General features: G+C 37.3%; 1 protein-coding gene across 1 annotated transcript in view; it reads left to right on the forward strand.

Annotated features, from left to right (window-relative positions):
* The window catches only part of RPAP2 (RNA polymerase II associated protein 2), a 189,048-nt gene that overhangs the window by 132,982 nt on the left and 42,998 nt on the right, over nucleotides 1-13,068 (forward strand). The window contains exon 11 of the mRNA XM_042780301.1: nucleotides 4,554-4,622. Coding sequence (XP_042636235.1) covers nucleotides 4,554-4,622 — 69 coding nt within the window. The remainder of the gene's footprint in view (nucleotides 1-4,553; nucleotides 4,623-13,068) is intronic.

Here is a 13,068-nt window from a genome sequence, read left to right on the forward strand (position 1 = left end):
CTTTTCAGTCGTGCAGGTCCAAAGAGTTCTCAGGATTATTGGAAAGCAGAACCTCTTCTTAAGCCCCTGGAATCTGGTAGAGTGCTGACTCTTTAGGTTGTCTCTAGCTGCTGGTTACGTGTTGATTTGTTTTGTCTTGGTTTTACGGTTTAATATTTTGAAAGGGTGAAGCTGGTGTATTTTATTATTGATTCAAGTATGTTGGATCGCTCTGCTGTTTTCTTTGTGATGGTGGAATCACTGTGTGAAATGTGGATATGTGTTTCTGTTTGTCGTAAAGAGGGTTTCGAGTTCGAAGTGGGAGGTTTTATGGTAATTGGCTGAATATGGTTTCTTCTATTGAATGAGTGAAGTTATTGGCTGTGAAATGTGAGAGCAGAAGAAGGAAAGCTTGGTGTTGCTAGGGTCGGTTTCTAGGGCTTTGTGCAGGCTATCATTGATGACATAGTTATTTACAAGATTGCAGCTCAATCTCCGGAAAGATTCCTATTGTTGGGGATTCGCAACTTTCCGCCAGGTTCAGGAACACTCAAAGACCCCACTTCCAAGGCCTCTCAGCGCCAATGAGCCGATCCCAGTCAAAAGAGCCAATCCAAGGCAAATTCCCAGGATTGCACTCAGCTGCGGCTTTCTCTCTCACCCCGCCCCTTCCGCCCACGCCTCTGGTGCAATCCCTCCAGACCGCTAACGGCTCTGGAATTTGTCTGTGATACCGCCCACAGTTGCATGCGATTTCAGCTGTGCTGGAGTTCGGGGAGTACCTGCTAGTAAACTATGTTCCTGATATCTGTGACCAGATAAGCACAATGTCTCCCAGGCTGACCCAAACCCACTAGGTGACCCGCCGAGAGGGGAGGGAGCTCATCCTCCTGGCACAACAGTGAGTTCTCCACTTGCATTTCAGCAGTGGTGTGCATGCCTGCCTGCACCCAGGAGACCCAAATTACCGACAAAATCAGCTGCTGGAGGCAGGTCCCTGGGGCTGGGCCCTGGGTTGTTGGAGTGGTCGCTGGTATGTTGGTATACGGTGTCTTCTTTCTTGGCTCACAAGGATCTCAGGTGGCCACCCTCACCCGCCAGTCAGTGACTGCTCCCAGGAAATTTCCAATGGCCTCTTGGCTATCCGTCCATCCTCCACCAGCTAGCTCTTTCTTAAATAATCTCCCTGTCTTTCCTCTAATTCTACTCTTCTGTGTTTGGTGTACTCTGATTCAGTGAGCTGTTCAGAGCCCCAAAATCACTAATTCAAACTGCTGTACCTAGTTTTTCAAGCACTTAGATGGTAGAGGGAAATAGCATGGTACTTACTGATGAGACTCCATTTTGAATCCTTGATACTTGCTTTCTTTTATTCAAAATTATGGGCAAAATATGTAAATATAGTTCATTCATTTTTAACAGCTAGTTAGTATTTTCCTATGAATATGCCACAATTTGAGCTCTGGTAGCATAGTGCCTAAGGCACTTGACTGCTAACCAGAAGTCTGGCTGTTCAAACCCACCAGCCACTCTTCAGAAGGAAGATTGGACAGTCTACTTCCATAGTGATGTTGTTGTTGTTGTTATGTGCCATGGATTCGGCCCCGACTCATAAAGACCCCTCCTTGGGTTTCTGAGGCGGTATCACTACAGAAGTAAATTGCCCAACCTTCCTTCCGAGGAGTGGCTGGTGGATTTGAACTGGCAGTCTTCTGGTTAGCAGTCAGGTGCCTTAGGCAGTATGCTACCAGAGCTCCTAAATCTTTTCGGAAGTAGATTGCCCGGTCTTCCTTCCATGGAGTGCCTAGTGGGTTTGAACCACCAACCTTCTGGTTAGCAGTCAAATGCCTTAGGCACTATGCCAGAGTGCGTTATGGTATACCACCTTGGAAACCCAAGGAGGGGTCACTATGAATTGGGTCTGGCTTGATGGCACATAACAACAACAACATCACAAGTAGTGTTGGATTAACTATCTTTATACACATCTTGTTTTGCATAAGTGAGAGGATTTCTTTTATGCTTTATACTTAGAATAGTTAGACTAGTCATGCATTTTCAACTTTATTAAATATTGCCAAATTATTGTTAAATTGCTTACATCAACAGTTTGTGAAAAGTACTGTTTTTTCATGTCTTTATCAGTTCTTGGTTTTGTCAGTGTTTCATTTTTGCTAGTCTGATAGAGTGAAAATTTTATTTTTATGTTGATTTCCCAGATTATTAGTGAAATTGAGCTCCTTTTCAGATGTGTATTAGCTATTCATCTTTCTTTTTCTGTAAATTGCCTGTTCAGATCCTTTGCCCATTTATCCATTGTTGTTTTTTTCTTACCTTTTTTTTTTATTTGGAGTGATCTTTCTAAATATTTTCTGAGAAAATAAGGTGACTGTATTTTGTTACCATCCAGTGCCAAATAACAGAATTTACTTCTAATTTTTTAAACTAGATTTTCTTGAATAAAGATCTTTTCTTACAATTTATTAACTCAACTCTCATGTAGATTATGACATTCCTAATTTTTCTTTTAATTTCTATTGTAATTTAGGTAAAAGTTTACAGAACAAATTCATTTTCCATACAGTAGTTCATATACATTTTGTTTCATGACATTGACTGCAGTCCCCACACTGTAACAACTCTCTTCCCACTTCCTCCCTATAGTTACCTCTTCCCTGAGTCCTTCTTCCCTATGCATTCCTGCACCCTGAGCTATCTCCCTGTGTAATCACTGCCTTTCTACTCTCCCATGATAGTTCTAAGGAGTGTATCTACTCATACTCACTGCCATTGAGTCGTTCAACTCATAGCAACTCCTCCTTGGATTTCCAAGGCAGTATCTCTACAGAAGTAGATTGCCCAATCTTCCTTCTGAGGAGTGGCTGGTGGTTTGAACTGCCAGCCTTCTGGTTAGCAGTCACGTGCCTTAGGTACTACCTGCTATAAATGTTCACCCTGTATGCCTGTCTGTTGTTTGACTGGAAGCCACGGGAGTGAGTTCAATTCCAGGCCTGAAGGGTAACTAAGGGCCATAGTCTTAGGGGTTTCACCAGGCTCTGTCAGACCGGTTAACCTAGTCTTTTTTATGATTTTGAGTTGACATCCTTAATTTTTGTTGTTAGTTCTTATCAAGTCACCTCTGACTCATGGTGACCTTATATATAACAGAATGAAATATAGTCCAGTCCTGCACCATCTTCCTGATTATTGGTATATTTGAGTCTGTTGTTGTGGCTGTGTGTCAGTCCACCACACTGAGGGTTTCCATCATTTTTGCTGGCTTCTACTGAGCCAAACATGAGATCCTTTTCTGGCAGTTAGTCTTTAGTGATGATGTGCCCAAGGTAAGTGAGCTAAAGTTTCGCCATCCTCACTTCTAAGGAGCTTTCTGGTTGTATTTCTTTTAAGACTGATTTGCTTGTTCTTTTATCATCCCATGGTATATTCCTGGATAGTGCAATCAGTTAGCTCATTTGGTTGCTAACTGAAAGATTGGAGGTTCAAGACAACCCAGAGGTACCTTGGAAGAAAGGCCTGATGAAAATTAGCCATTGAAAACCCTATGGAGCACAGTTCTACTCTGACACACATGGGGTGACCATGAGTCACAATTGACTCAACAGTGACTGGTTAGCTGGTTTAGTCCTTAATACTTGCTGTCAGTATGGGTCAAGGAGGAAAGGTACAAAAGATGAAGTAAAATCAAAATAAAAAGTTTCTTGCCTTGTTAGCTTTAATAAAATATTTTTTGGCAAAAAGTAGAGAATATGGTTACAGGGTTTTTTGTTTGGGTTTTTTTTTTTTTTTTTTTTTTGATGACTTCCATGGCTCAAGCCATAGCCTTTCAGTAGTCTCATAGCGTGCAAAAGCTGAACAGTGTAAAAGAAAAGACAGAAGAATTCAAATTGTGGTGTTGGCAAAGAATATTGAATATACCGTCGACTGCCCAAAGAACAAACAAATCAGTCCTAGAAGAAATACAATTACAATGCTCCTTAGAAGTGATAAAAGTACTTCCACTCACCTACTTCAGACATATCATCAGAAAAGCAGTCGCTACGAAGGAAATCATGTTTGGTAGAGCATCAGTGAAATGACGAAAACCCTCAGTGAAGAAGATTGACACAGTAGCTACAACAATGGACTAAATATACCAACAGTTGTAAAGATGGCTTAGGACTGGGCAATGTTGCATTCTGTTACAGATAAGATTGACTTAAGTCACAGCCAGCTCAACACCAACTAACAATAAGATATATACATTTATTTTTATAGTACATGTTTTTAAATATACCATCCATTCTAACTTCCCATATTGTTCCTATATTCTCATCTTATCTAATAATAGTAGTAGTATTGTAAATATATAACTGGGGCTGGAATACTTCTTTTGAGATGGTGATTGTCAAGCCATACATTCTACCTAATTGACTATTTCCTGTTGTAAATAACAAGCATAAAAAAACGATACTTCTCTGATGCAGATGTCATAAACCTGATTTTATCTAGAGATAGAAGATTTACTTATTTAAGTATAAGGATCCTTTAGTAAATTTGATCTTCCTGTCTTTCAGATTAACAAATAAAAATATTATACACAAACCTGCAGAATGGACCTTAATTGCTATGGTGTTGCTGTCATTGTAAGTACTATGTTGGATTTTAGCTCTAAATATTAAATATGAAGAATTTTGACTAGAAAAAATGACTGATTTTTTAAATTACCTTGGGAAAATTTGTACCTCTTTTTTTTCTGACTTACCTTCCTTCATGATAAGAGTAACTTTAATGTAAAGTGATACATCATATTTTGATTAGCTATAATCATTCTCTTGGTATTTTTTCCATCCTTTCTTCTGAGGGTCTGTTCTTTGCAATTACTGTTTGTTACCTTTTGAAAGAGAAGAGTATCCCCATGTGGAAAATTTTTTTTAGAATATTCCTTCAGTTTTATTATTAGCAGAGCATTTTATTACCTCAAATGGGCCTCATTCTTTGTTCGTATTTTTACCAACATATCTAATGGTATTTCATTTTTCTTCAATGTATTTTATCATTAATAGCATCATAAAAGTTTCATTTTCCAAATTAATGTACATCTTTAAAATCAAACATTTAAAAGAATGAAAGTATATGCTCACTGCACAATGTATATAAAGCATTTAATACTCATTAACCTTTTAAGAAATCACAAATGGTTTTTAAGGCTGCCTTTCAATAGTGTTAAACCATCACTGACACCCGTAGGACACTGATTATTTAGCAGACACTTACAGGTCAAGGAATGTTACGAGCCAACCTCATAGCTAGCTTCTCCAACCATGCTTTCCCTTTCTTTGATACTACTTTAGTCTGACATGTTATTCTGCCTTCATTGTCCCGAGGAAGGCTATGCTGGAAGGAATTAGAATAAGCTTCATTGAGCCAGCATCTGTGTCACCCAACCAGATACAGCTCACATTATTCATTAAATCAGAACACAGAAAATAACTTTACTTGAATGCCCTGATATAAATTTTTTATCAACTGTAATAACAAATCTTTTGTCATTTCTGCTATTCTGTGTTCCACTTGAATTGGTAAGTTGTGAAACAGATCTTACTAATTTTTTAGAAAGTTCTTTTCATACACACACACACACATACACATATATATGATACTGCCTCGGAAACCCAAGGAGGGGTCGCTATGAGTCGGGTCCAACTCGACGGCACATAACAACAACAACAACAATATATATACTCACTCACCTGTATCCTATGCCTGCTAATAAACCCTCACAGACAACTGTTTAACTATACTTCTGCAATTCGTTATACTTAAGGGGAAGTAACTTTTTTGGTTGACATGTCACAAGCCTAAGCCCAGCATTAACCTCAGAATCCTACTTTCTGTGCCAGTGACTGGATGTATTATCTTCATGAGCAGCTGCTTACTGAGGGCATATGTAGATCCTACTGTTCTTTTATCAAACCATTGCCACATCTCTAAAATGTACAGCAAGGAACAATAAAACTATGGACAATGAAATAATATAGGCTACATTAAAATTTCATTGATGATTATTCCATACAAAAGTAAGCCTCTAGTGTTTGACTGTAATAGAGGCACCCAGGTGGCACAAAATGCTGAAAGCTTTGCTAGTCCTTTTGTCCACTATTTGACTTCCTTAACTTTGGATATCATGTAGGCAACCTCTTATTTCAGTGATCAGTGACCCATAAAAATAGTAACTTAACTGAATTGAATTCAAGAAACAAACTCTACAGTCTTAGGTGTATTGTGTGTTTCACCTTGTGCAGTCAGTCTTGAGGTTGTAGCAGTAAACTGTCTCCACTGGCTGTTTCCTCTCACTTGTAGTTCACAATTACTTTATAGACAGGAAGAAAGACATTTTGTCACTGGGGAAAGAAAAAGCAGGCATGAAGGCCAATGATAGATAAAGAGCCTTACACACAGTAAGAAACATGGAGACTTTAGCCACCAGAGATAAATACAGATACAAAAAACAACACACACACACATTATGGAGCAGTAACCACATCTTTCAACCTTTTAGCTATTGCCACTAAAATTGAATACAGGCATGCATAAATTAATTAGTTTTTGGTAGTTATCCTATGATTCAGAAAATCTTCACTTCTCTCAAATGTTTTAATTGTAACTTTTAGACATTTCTGGAATTTGTAAATAAATGAACTTTTTATAAGTCTTTATAGCTAAGGAAAGGTTCTGAATGGCAGTTATAGTCACTGAAGATGAGTAGAATAACTTAATATTTTCAGTGTTAATATAGCAGTAGTAATACTCTTTGTACATAGATATTGCCAATTTTTTTTGTTATAATTAGTATTTTTTTAATTCTGTTTTCAAAATTCCTCTTGAGAACCATTTAGAAAAGCATACACACACACACACACATCATTGTATTAGTATGTTGATATGCTGGCTCAAGTCTAACTCTAGTTAGGGGACAAAATCAACATTTTGAGCAAAACGTGATATCTAGAAAAACAGAAATGGCCTTGAATTTATAACATCTCTAGTCTTAAAAGTAAAGTGTTTCTGTAGCAAGTCATCTTTTCCTAGTGACTTCCATTACACTTTCATAGTTGCATTAACATTAAAAAAAATTGGACCACAATATATAATTTATCAGTGTATATTGATGGTAATTTTAAACTCATATAATCTCAGAAAGAAATTGATTGAATAGAGTAGATATACTTGATCTTTGCACACTCAGTGAAATAATCTGTGTATAAAAATATGTCATGACCCATTTCTACTTCATTTAGATTTGGCCAGTGTGACTGCAACATTTGTTGATATTTATACTATGTATTCAGACCCTCACTGGTTGCCAAGAGCCACATGATATGGAAAGACTCTTTAAACCAGAGCTTCGGTGGCATACTGTTATTTAACAGTATAGCAATTAGTATCCCTTTAGTCCTCTCAGTTTTCTTTAGCAAATGATAGAGTTAAAAATTCTCAAGAACTTCTTGCTCTAGAAAGACATCTGTAGTATTAATTATTGATTGAACCAGTGTTTTTGATTTTTAAGAGTAGATTAAAAGTATGTACAAACTGACTTGGTAATTGTGAAATGTATAGCTTAAGCACTTGGCTATAGTAATTTTGTGTCTTAATTGAACTTACTCAGACTTTACACATACATCAAGTTTTGTTCTATAAAGGATACTATATGATGAAATAATGCAAAGTTGAATCTGATTTTCCCAAAGAAATAATGCTCTAATAAGATACTAGGGTCTTTCCACAGTCCTTACACATGACTTTTAATAGAAATGTATATAAATATTCTACTGCTGTCTGCCAGTTGCCATTGAGTTGACCCCAACTCATGGCAATCCCTTGTGTATCAGAATAGAACTGTGCTTCATAGGGTTTTCAATGGCTGATTTTTTTAGAAATAGATTGCCAGCACTTTCTTCTGAGGTGCCTCTGGATAGACTTGAACCTCCAACGTTTCAGTTAGCAGCCAAGCATGTTACCCATTTGTGCTACCCAAAACTGCCATTGAATCAGTTCCCACTCATAGCAACCCCCATTGGGTTTCCAAGGCTGTACATCTTTACAGAGTAGATTGCCTCATCTTTGTCCTGTGGAGCAGCTAGTGGGTTTGAAGCACCAGCCTTCTGGTTAGCAGCCAAATGCCTTACCTACTGTGCCACCAAAGCTTCTTATTTGCACCACCCAGGGACTCCCACAAATACATATAGACTGCTGTAAGTATTGTGGAGTCCCTGGATAGTGCATGTGATTTACATACTTGGCTGCTAACCAAAAGGATGGAGGTTCAAGTCCACCCAGAGGCACCTCAGAAAAAAGGCCTGACAGCTTACTTCCAAAAACTCAGCCAGTGAAAATTTTATGGAGTACAGTTTTACTCTGACATCGTGGGTCACCATGACTCGGAATTGACTCAATGGCAGCTGGTTTACTGTTGTTGTTGTTAGGTGCCATCAAGTCAGCTCTGACTCATAGCAACCCTATGTACAACAAAACGAAACAGTCCTGCACCAACCTCACCATCCTTGCTCTACCTGAGCCCATCTTTGCATCCACTGTGTCAGTCCATCTCATTGAGGGTCTTCCTTCCCCTTTTTGCTGACCCTCCACTTTACCAAGCATGGTATCCTTCTCCAGGGAATGGTCCCATCTGACAACATGACCAAAGTAGGTGAGATGAAGTCTGGCCATTCTCGCTTCCAAGGAGCATTCCGGCTGCACTTCTTCCAGGACATTCTTTTGGCAGTCCATGATACTTCAGTATTCTTTACTGGTAACTAGTGTTTTATGATGCATTATATATTTATTTTTGTATTGTTCATAATTCCCATTTTATTCTTAACATAGGATACTAGAAAGTGAGGTATCACTATTTTTCATAGTCATAGTGTTCAGAATAATTTGAGAAGATTTTGTTGGTATTTTGAGATTTTATAAGCATAGGACATCTCCCTCAGCTTTATACCTTTTCTTCTTTCCTTCTTCCCTTTGCTGTTAGTCTTTTACTGTCTTCTATGTCCTCTGTTACTATACTTGAGTCTTAAAATGAGAGGGTGTGTCAATGCTGACCTAAAGCTGAGAAACCAGGTGAAAGGTCCAGACCAAAGTGAAGCTATATAGAAGGCAATCAGGAAGCATACTGAGTGGCCCAAGTTCTTTTTTGTGCAACCCATGTGCCAGAAATGGAAATCAAGTTTTCTAAATGAGTACATATACTGAAAATGTAACTTTTCCACCCAAGTTTAATATGGAACTTTTGAAAAGAGGCCACTACTTTGTATTCTAATGGTGTATGATTAATTGTAGTATAGCCATCGAATGTCTTTTAGTGAGTGGCCAGGGCAAAAGATTTGTATTGTGTTTTATGGAACTATTTGGTTATCTAATGAAAGAGGTAAATATTTAATTTGTGTTACTTAGAAAGGATAGAGAGTTGAAAGTAGCTTGGGTTAGCTTACACAGATACTTGCTGCTCCTAGTGTTACGCCCTTAATGTTCTCTAATGGAAAGCTTTACAGATCATCTCCAAAAATGTCTGCTTTCATTTTATTTATCTGAACTGGCTGTTGCCAGTGAACTGTGGCCCACATCCTAGACAAAGACCATATGCAATCGTTTATTCCCTCTAAAAGCTTTGAGTATTCCCATCGTTCAGGGACTAGCATGTAAGTCATGAGAAATGGTATTTAAACAAGCTCAACTTGATCATGATCACTAAACAAAACCCATCAGTGAACATGGGCAGCCACTTTAGGTAACCATCATACAGATAGATACTCTGGAGAGTCACTTCCCGAGGGCTCCCAGACATGAATGGAACAATATGACTAAGGCTTTTTGTCTCAGCAGGCTGTTTTTACAGCCTGCCCGTCTCTAATTTCCTCAGAGAAATTTGTGAGCACACTATGAAAAAGGAAGAGATGGTTCCTTGGAATGTGTTGATTCTCAGGCATATTCCCAAGCCTTTCTCTTAAGCTTCCAAATTTAGTTCTGGGTATTTAATACCATGGTAGAAAATCATTATATTACATTTTTTGTATTTCCTTATAATATGGAATTTCTAATATTAAATTAATTTTTTATTGAGATATAATTCACAAAACATAAAAATCACTATTTTAAAGTATACCATTCATTGGGTTTTAGCATATTCACTATGTTGTGCAACCATCATCACTGTTTAATACCAGAACATTTCCATCACTCTAAAAAGAAACCTCATACCTATTAGCAATCAGTCCCAATTTCTCTCCCTCCCTTGGCAACTACTAATCTACTTTCTGTCTGTATGGATTTGCCTATTCTAGACATGTCATATAAATGGAAAATTACAATATCTGGACTTTTGTGTCTGGTTTTCACTTTGCATAATATTTTCAAGGTTAGTTTATGTTGTGGCATGTATCAGTACTTCATTCCTTTTTATGACTGAATAATACCCATTGTATGGCTATACCACATTTTATTTATCCATTCATTAGTTATTGGACATTTGGGTGGTTCCTGCTATTTGTGAATATGATGCTGTGAATATTCATTTACAAGTTTTTATGTGAATATGAGTTTTTAATTCTTTTGGGTATACTTAGGAGTAGAATTGCTCAATCATATTGTGAGTCTATGTTTAACATCTTGAGGAACTGTCAAACTGCTTTCCAAACATTCCCACCAGAAAGATCAGTGTTTCGAACTCACCAGTTACTCTTGGGGGAAAGCTGTGGCAGTCAATGGCACATAACAACAACAAACCCTGTGGGGCAGTTATACTCTATTTTGTAGCGTCACTATGAGTTGGAATCAACTGGATAGCAGTGGATTGGGTTTGGTTTTAGTTTTATGTTGCAGTTTCTCCAGATCTTAAATATTTAGTTACTCTGATTTTGCACCTTCACGGACTTATGTTAATTTCTTACGCTCTAGGAATTTCTACTACGCATACAAATTGAAAAACAAACCATTTAAAAAAAAATCCACAGGGTTGAACTGGAGACCATATTAATTAAATGCTCAAACAGTAACTGGTGATGTTTATTTTGGGTTCCTCAGTTTCCATAAAACTCTTTTTTTGTTTGTTTATTTTCCTGGTTTATACAAATCTTGGATTTATTTTTCTTCTGATATTTGTTATCCCATTACATTTGTCATTGTGAAGTCTAAGTATTTGCCCATCTACTGAGAATTAAACAATAATTATGTAATTTTTATTTGCTCCCATATTTATTGCTGAGAGTTTATCTAAGAAAAAATAGCATAATATTTTTAAGTTGAAAAAAGTTTACTCTTGGCCAGTAGGGCTATGTAGGAATCCCAGATACTTTTCCTTAACTAAACATTAAAGACTGGTTTCCAAACTTAGAAGATCCTTTTTCCCCAGTAATAAGAAGAAATTTTTGTTTACATAAAAAATAATAGTCTAAAGAAAAATAATGCCTGTTTAAATTTTTTCTTAAAGCTATTTTCTACATGATTTTTCCCTCTTTCCATATTTTTGACAACTTTATAGTATTAGTCTTTTTTTATATATACATTAGCCTTTTTTAAATCATAAATAGCTCAGAGCCCCCAGCTTAGAGCCATTACCCATATTGAAGTCCTTTTATATACTGGGGTGCCCCTCTGGAGCAAGGGCTTGTTTTACACTTAGATTGATTCATCAGATTTTTTCCCTAAAAAAGCAAAAAGCGATTGGGCATGGGGGTGTCTGAAAGTGAAGGAAAAGGCAGAAACCTTTTTCCTCTTTGTAAATAGTATTTTTATGTCATTCTCACCATCTCAGGCATTAGACGTACAATGAAAGGGGATGGTAGTGGGGTCTTCCATTCTCAGAGTATGTGAGGATGTGAAAGGGGTTATGTATTTAAAGAAAATTAAATTTAATGACAAGTTCCTCTAAAAAATGAGATGTGCAAAAAGGTGTGCTCTCTAGTTTTCCATCCCAAGCAGTAGCAACTGTGGTAGTGGTGGTGATGACAGCACTCAACCAGGCAACCACGCTTGGCCCTTTCCAGCCACAGCCTCAGTTTCAGGGTCTACTCTCTAGATCTGCCAGCGCCAGTCTTCACATTCTGATTAAGCTCCATGAGAGGACAGGCCAGAAGAGGCAAGGAAGCTTGAGACTTAAGGGCACAGTTAGGCCCAGCCTCAGGGTTCTGCTCTGTAACAATGTGATACTCATTGTATATGAACACCACCTGTTGATTCCATTTCAGTCTTAGAGCATTGGGGAGCAAAAATCCATTTCAGTTGCAAAGCATAGAAACCACTGTTTTGAAACAATTGCTACATAACAGCAATTATGAAGAAAAGCTTTTCCACCTCTCATCTCCCAAGCTGCTCTAAAGATCTGTCACAAACAGGATTTAGATATAAAGTTTTAAAGGTAGTAGGACCCAGCCCTTTAAACAAACCTATGTGTGATGTATCACTACAAAGTGAGTTACAAAGAACTTGTTTCTTTTGAATTAGAAATATCAATGGAAGGCATCCCTGCTTCCTTATTAATAGGTAATCTTAATGCATTAAGTGCAAACATTATCAGGGTATAAACCACCTGTTATATAAGAAAACATTTTCGTTTATTTGGCTTTCATAGTCTCTTATAATCAAAGTTTTTATCTCAGTTTTCTAGATACTAGTTCTGAAATGGAAAGCCCATAATGACATATTTCTTGGTATATTCTCCTTGTCTACTTTCTGTGTTTCTCTTAAAAATCCTTAATAGTACTAGCCTCACGTGCCTCTTAGTTTTTCAAAATTTGGCATTTTATCTTTGTGTCTAGGATAAAATGAAATGCAGTTTTATGTACTTAGTTTTTATTGAACATTTAAATTTGTTATTAAACCACCTTACATCGAAGGCACCTTTAGCTGTGCAAGGGTCTCCTGAACCTTAAACTCAGGCTCATTCTAGTTTTGTACATAACTAGCAGTGTATCCTTGCACAAGTTATTTGTTATTTAACCTCATTAGACATTATTTTTCTCATTGACGGTATGAGGGATTCAACTAAATTCTGTGGTTGTAGCATTAATTATATAAATATAATTATTTCTA

Source organism: Orycteropus afer, unplaced genomic scaffold (genome assembly GCF_000298275.1).
Source record: "Orycteropus afer afer isolate SDZICR_OR568_19922 unplaced genomic scaffold, OryAfe1.0 scaffold00033, whole genome shotgun sequence".
NCBI classification, from domain to species: Eukaryota; Metazoa; Chordata; class Mammalia; order Tubulidentata; family Orycteropodidae; genus Orycteropus; species Orycteropus afer.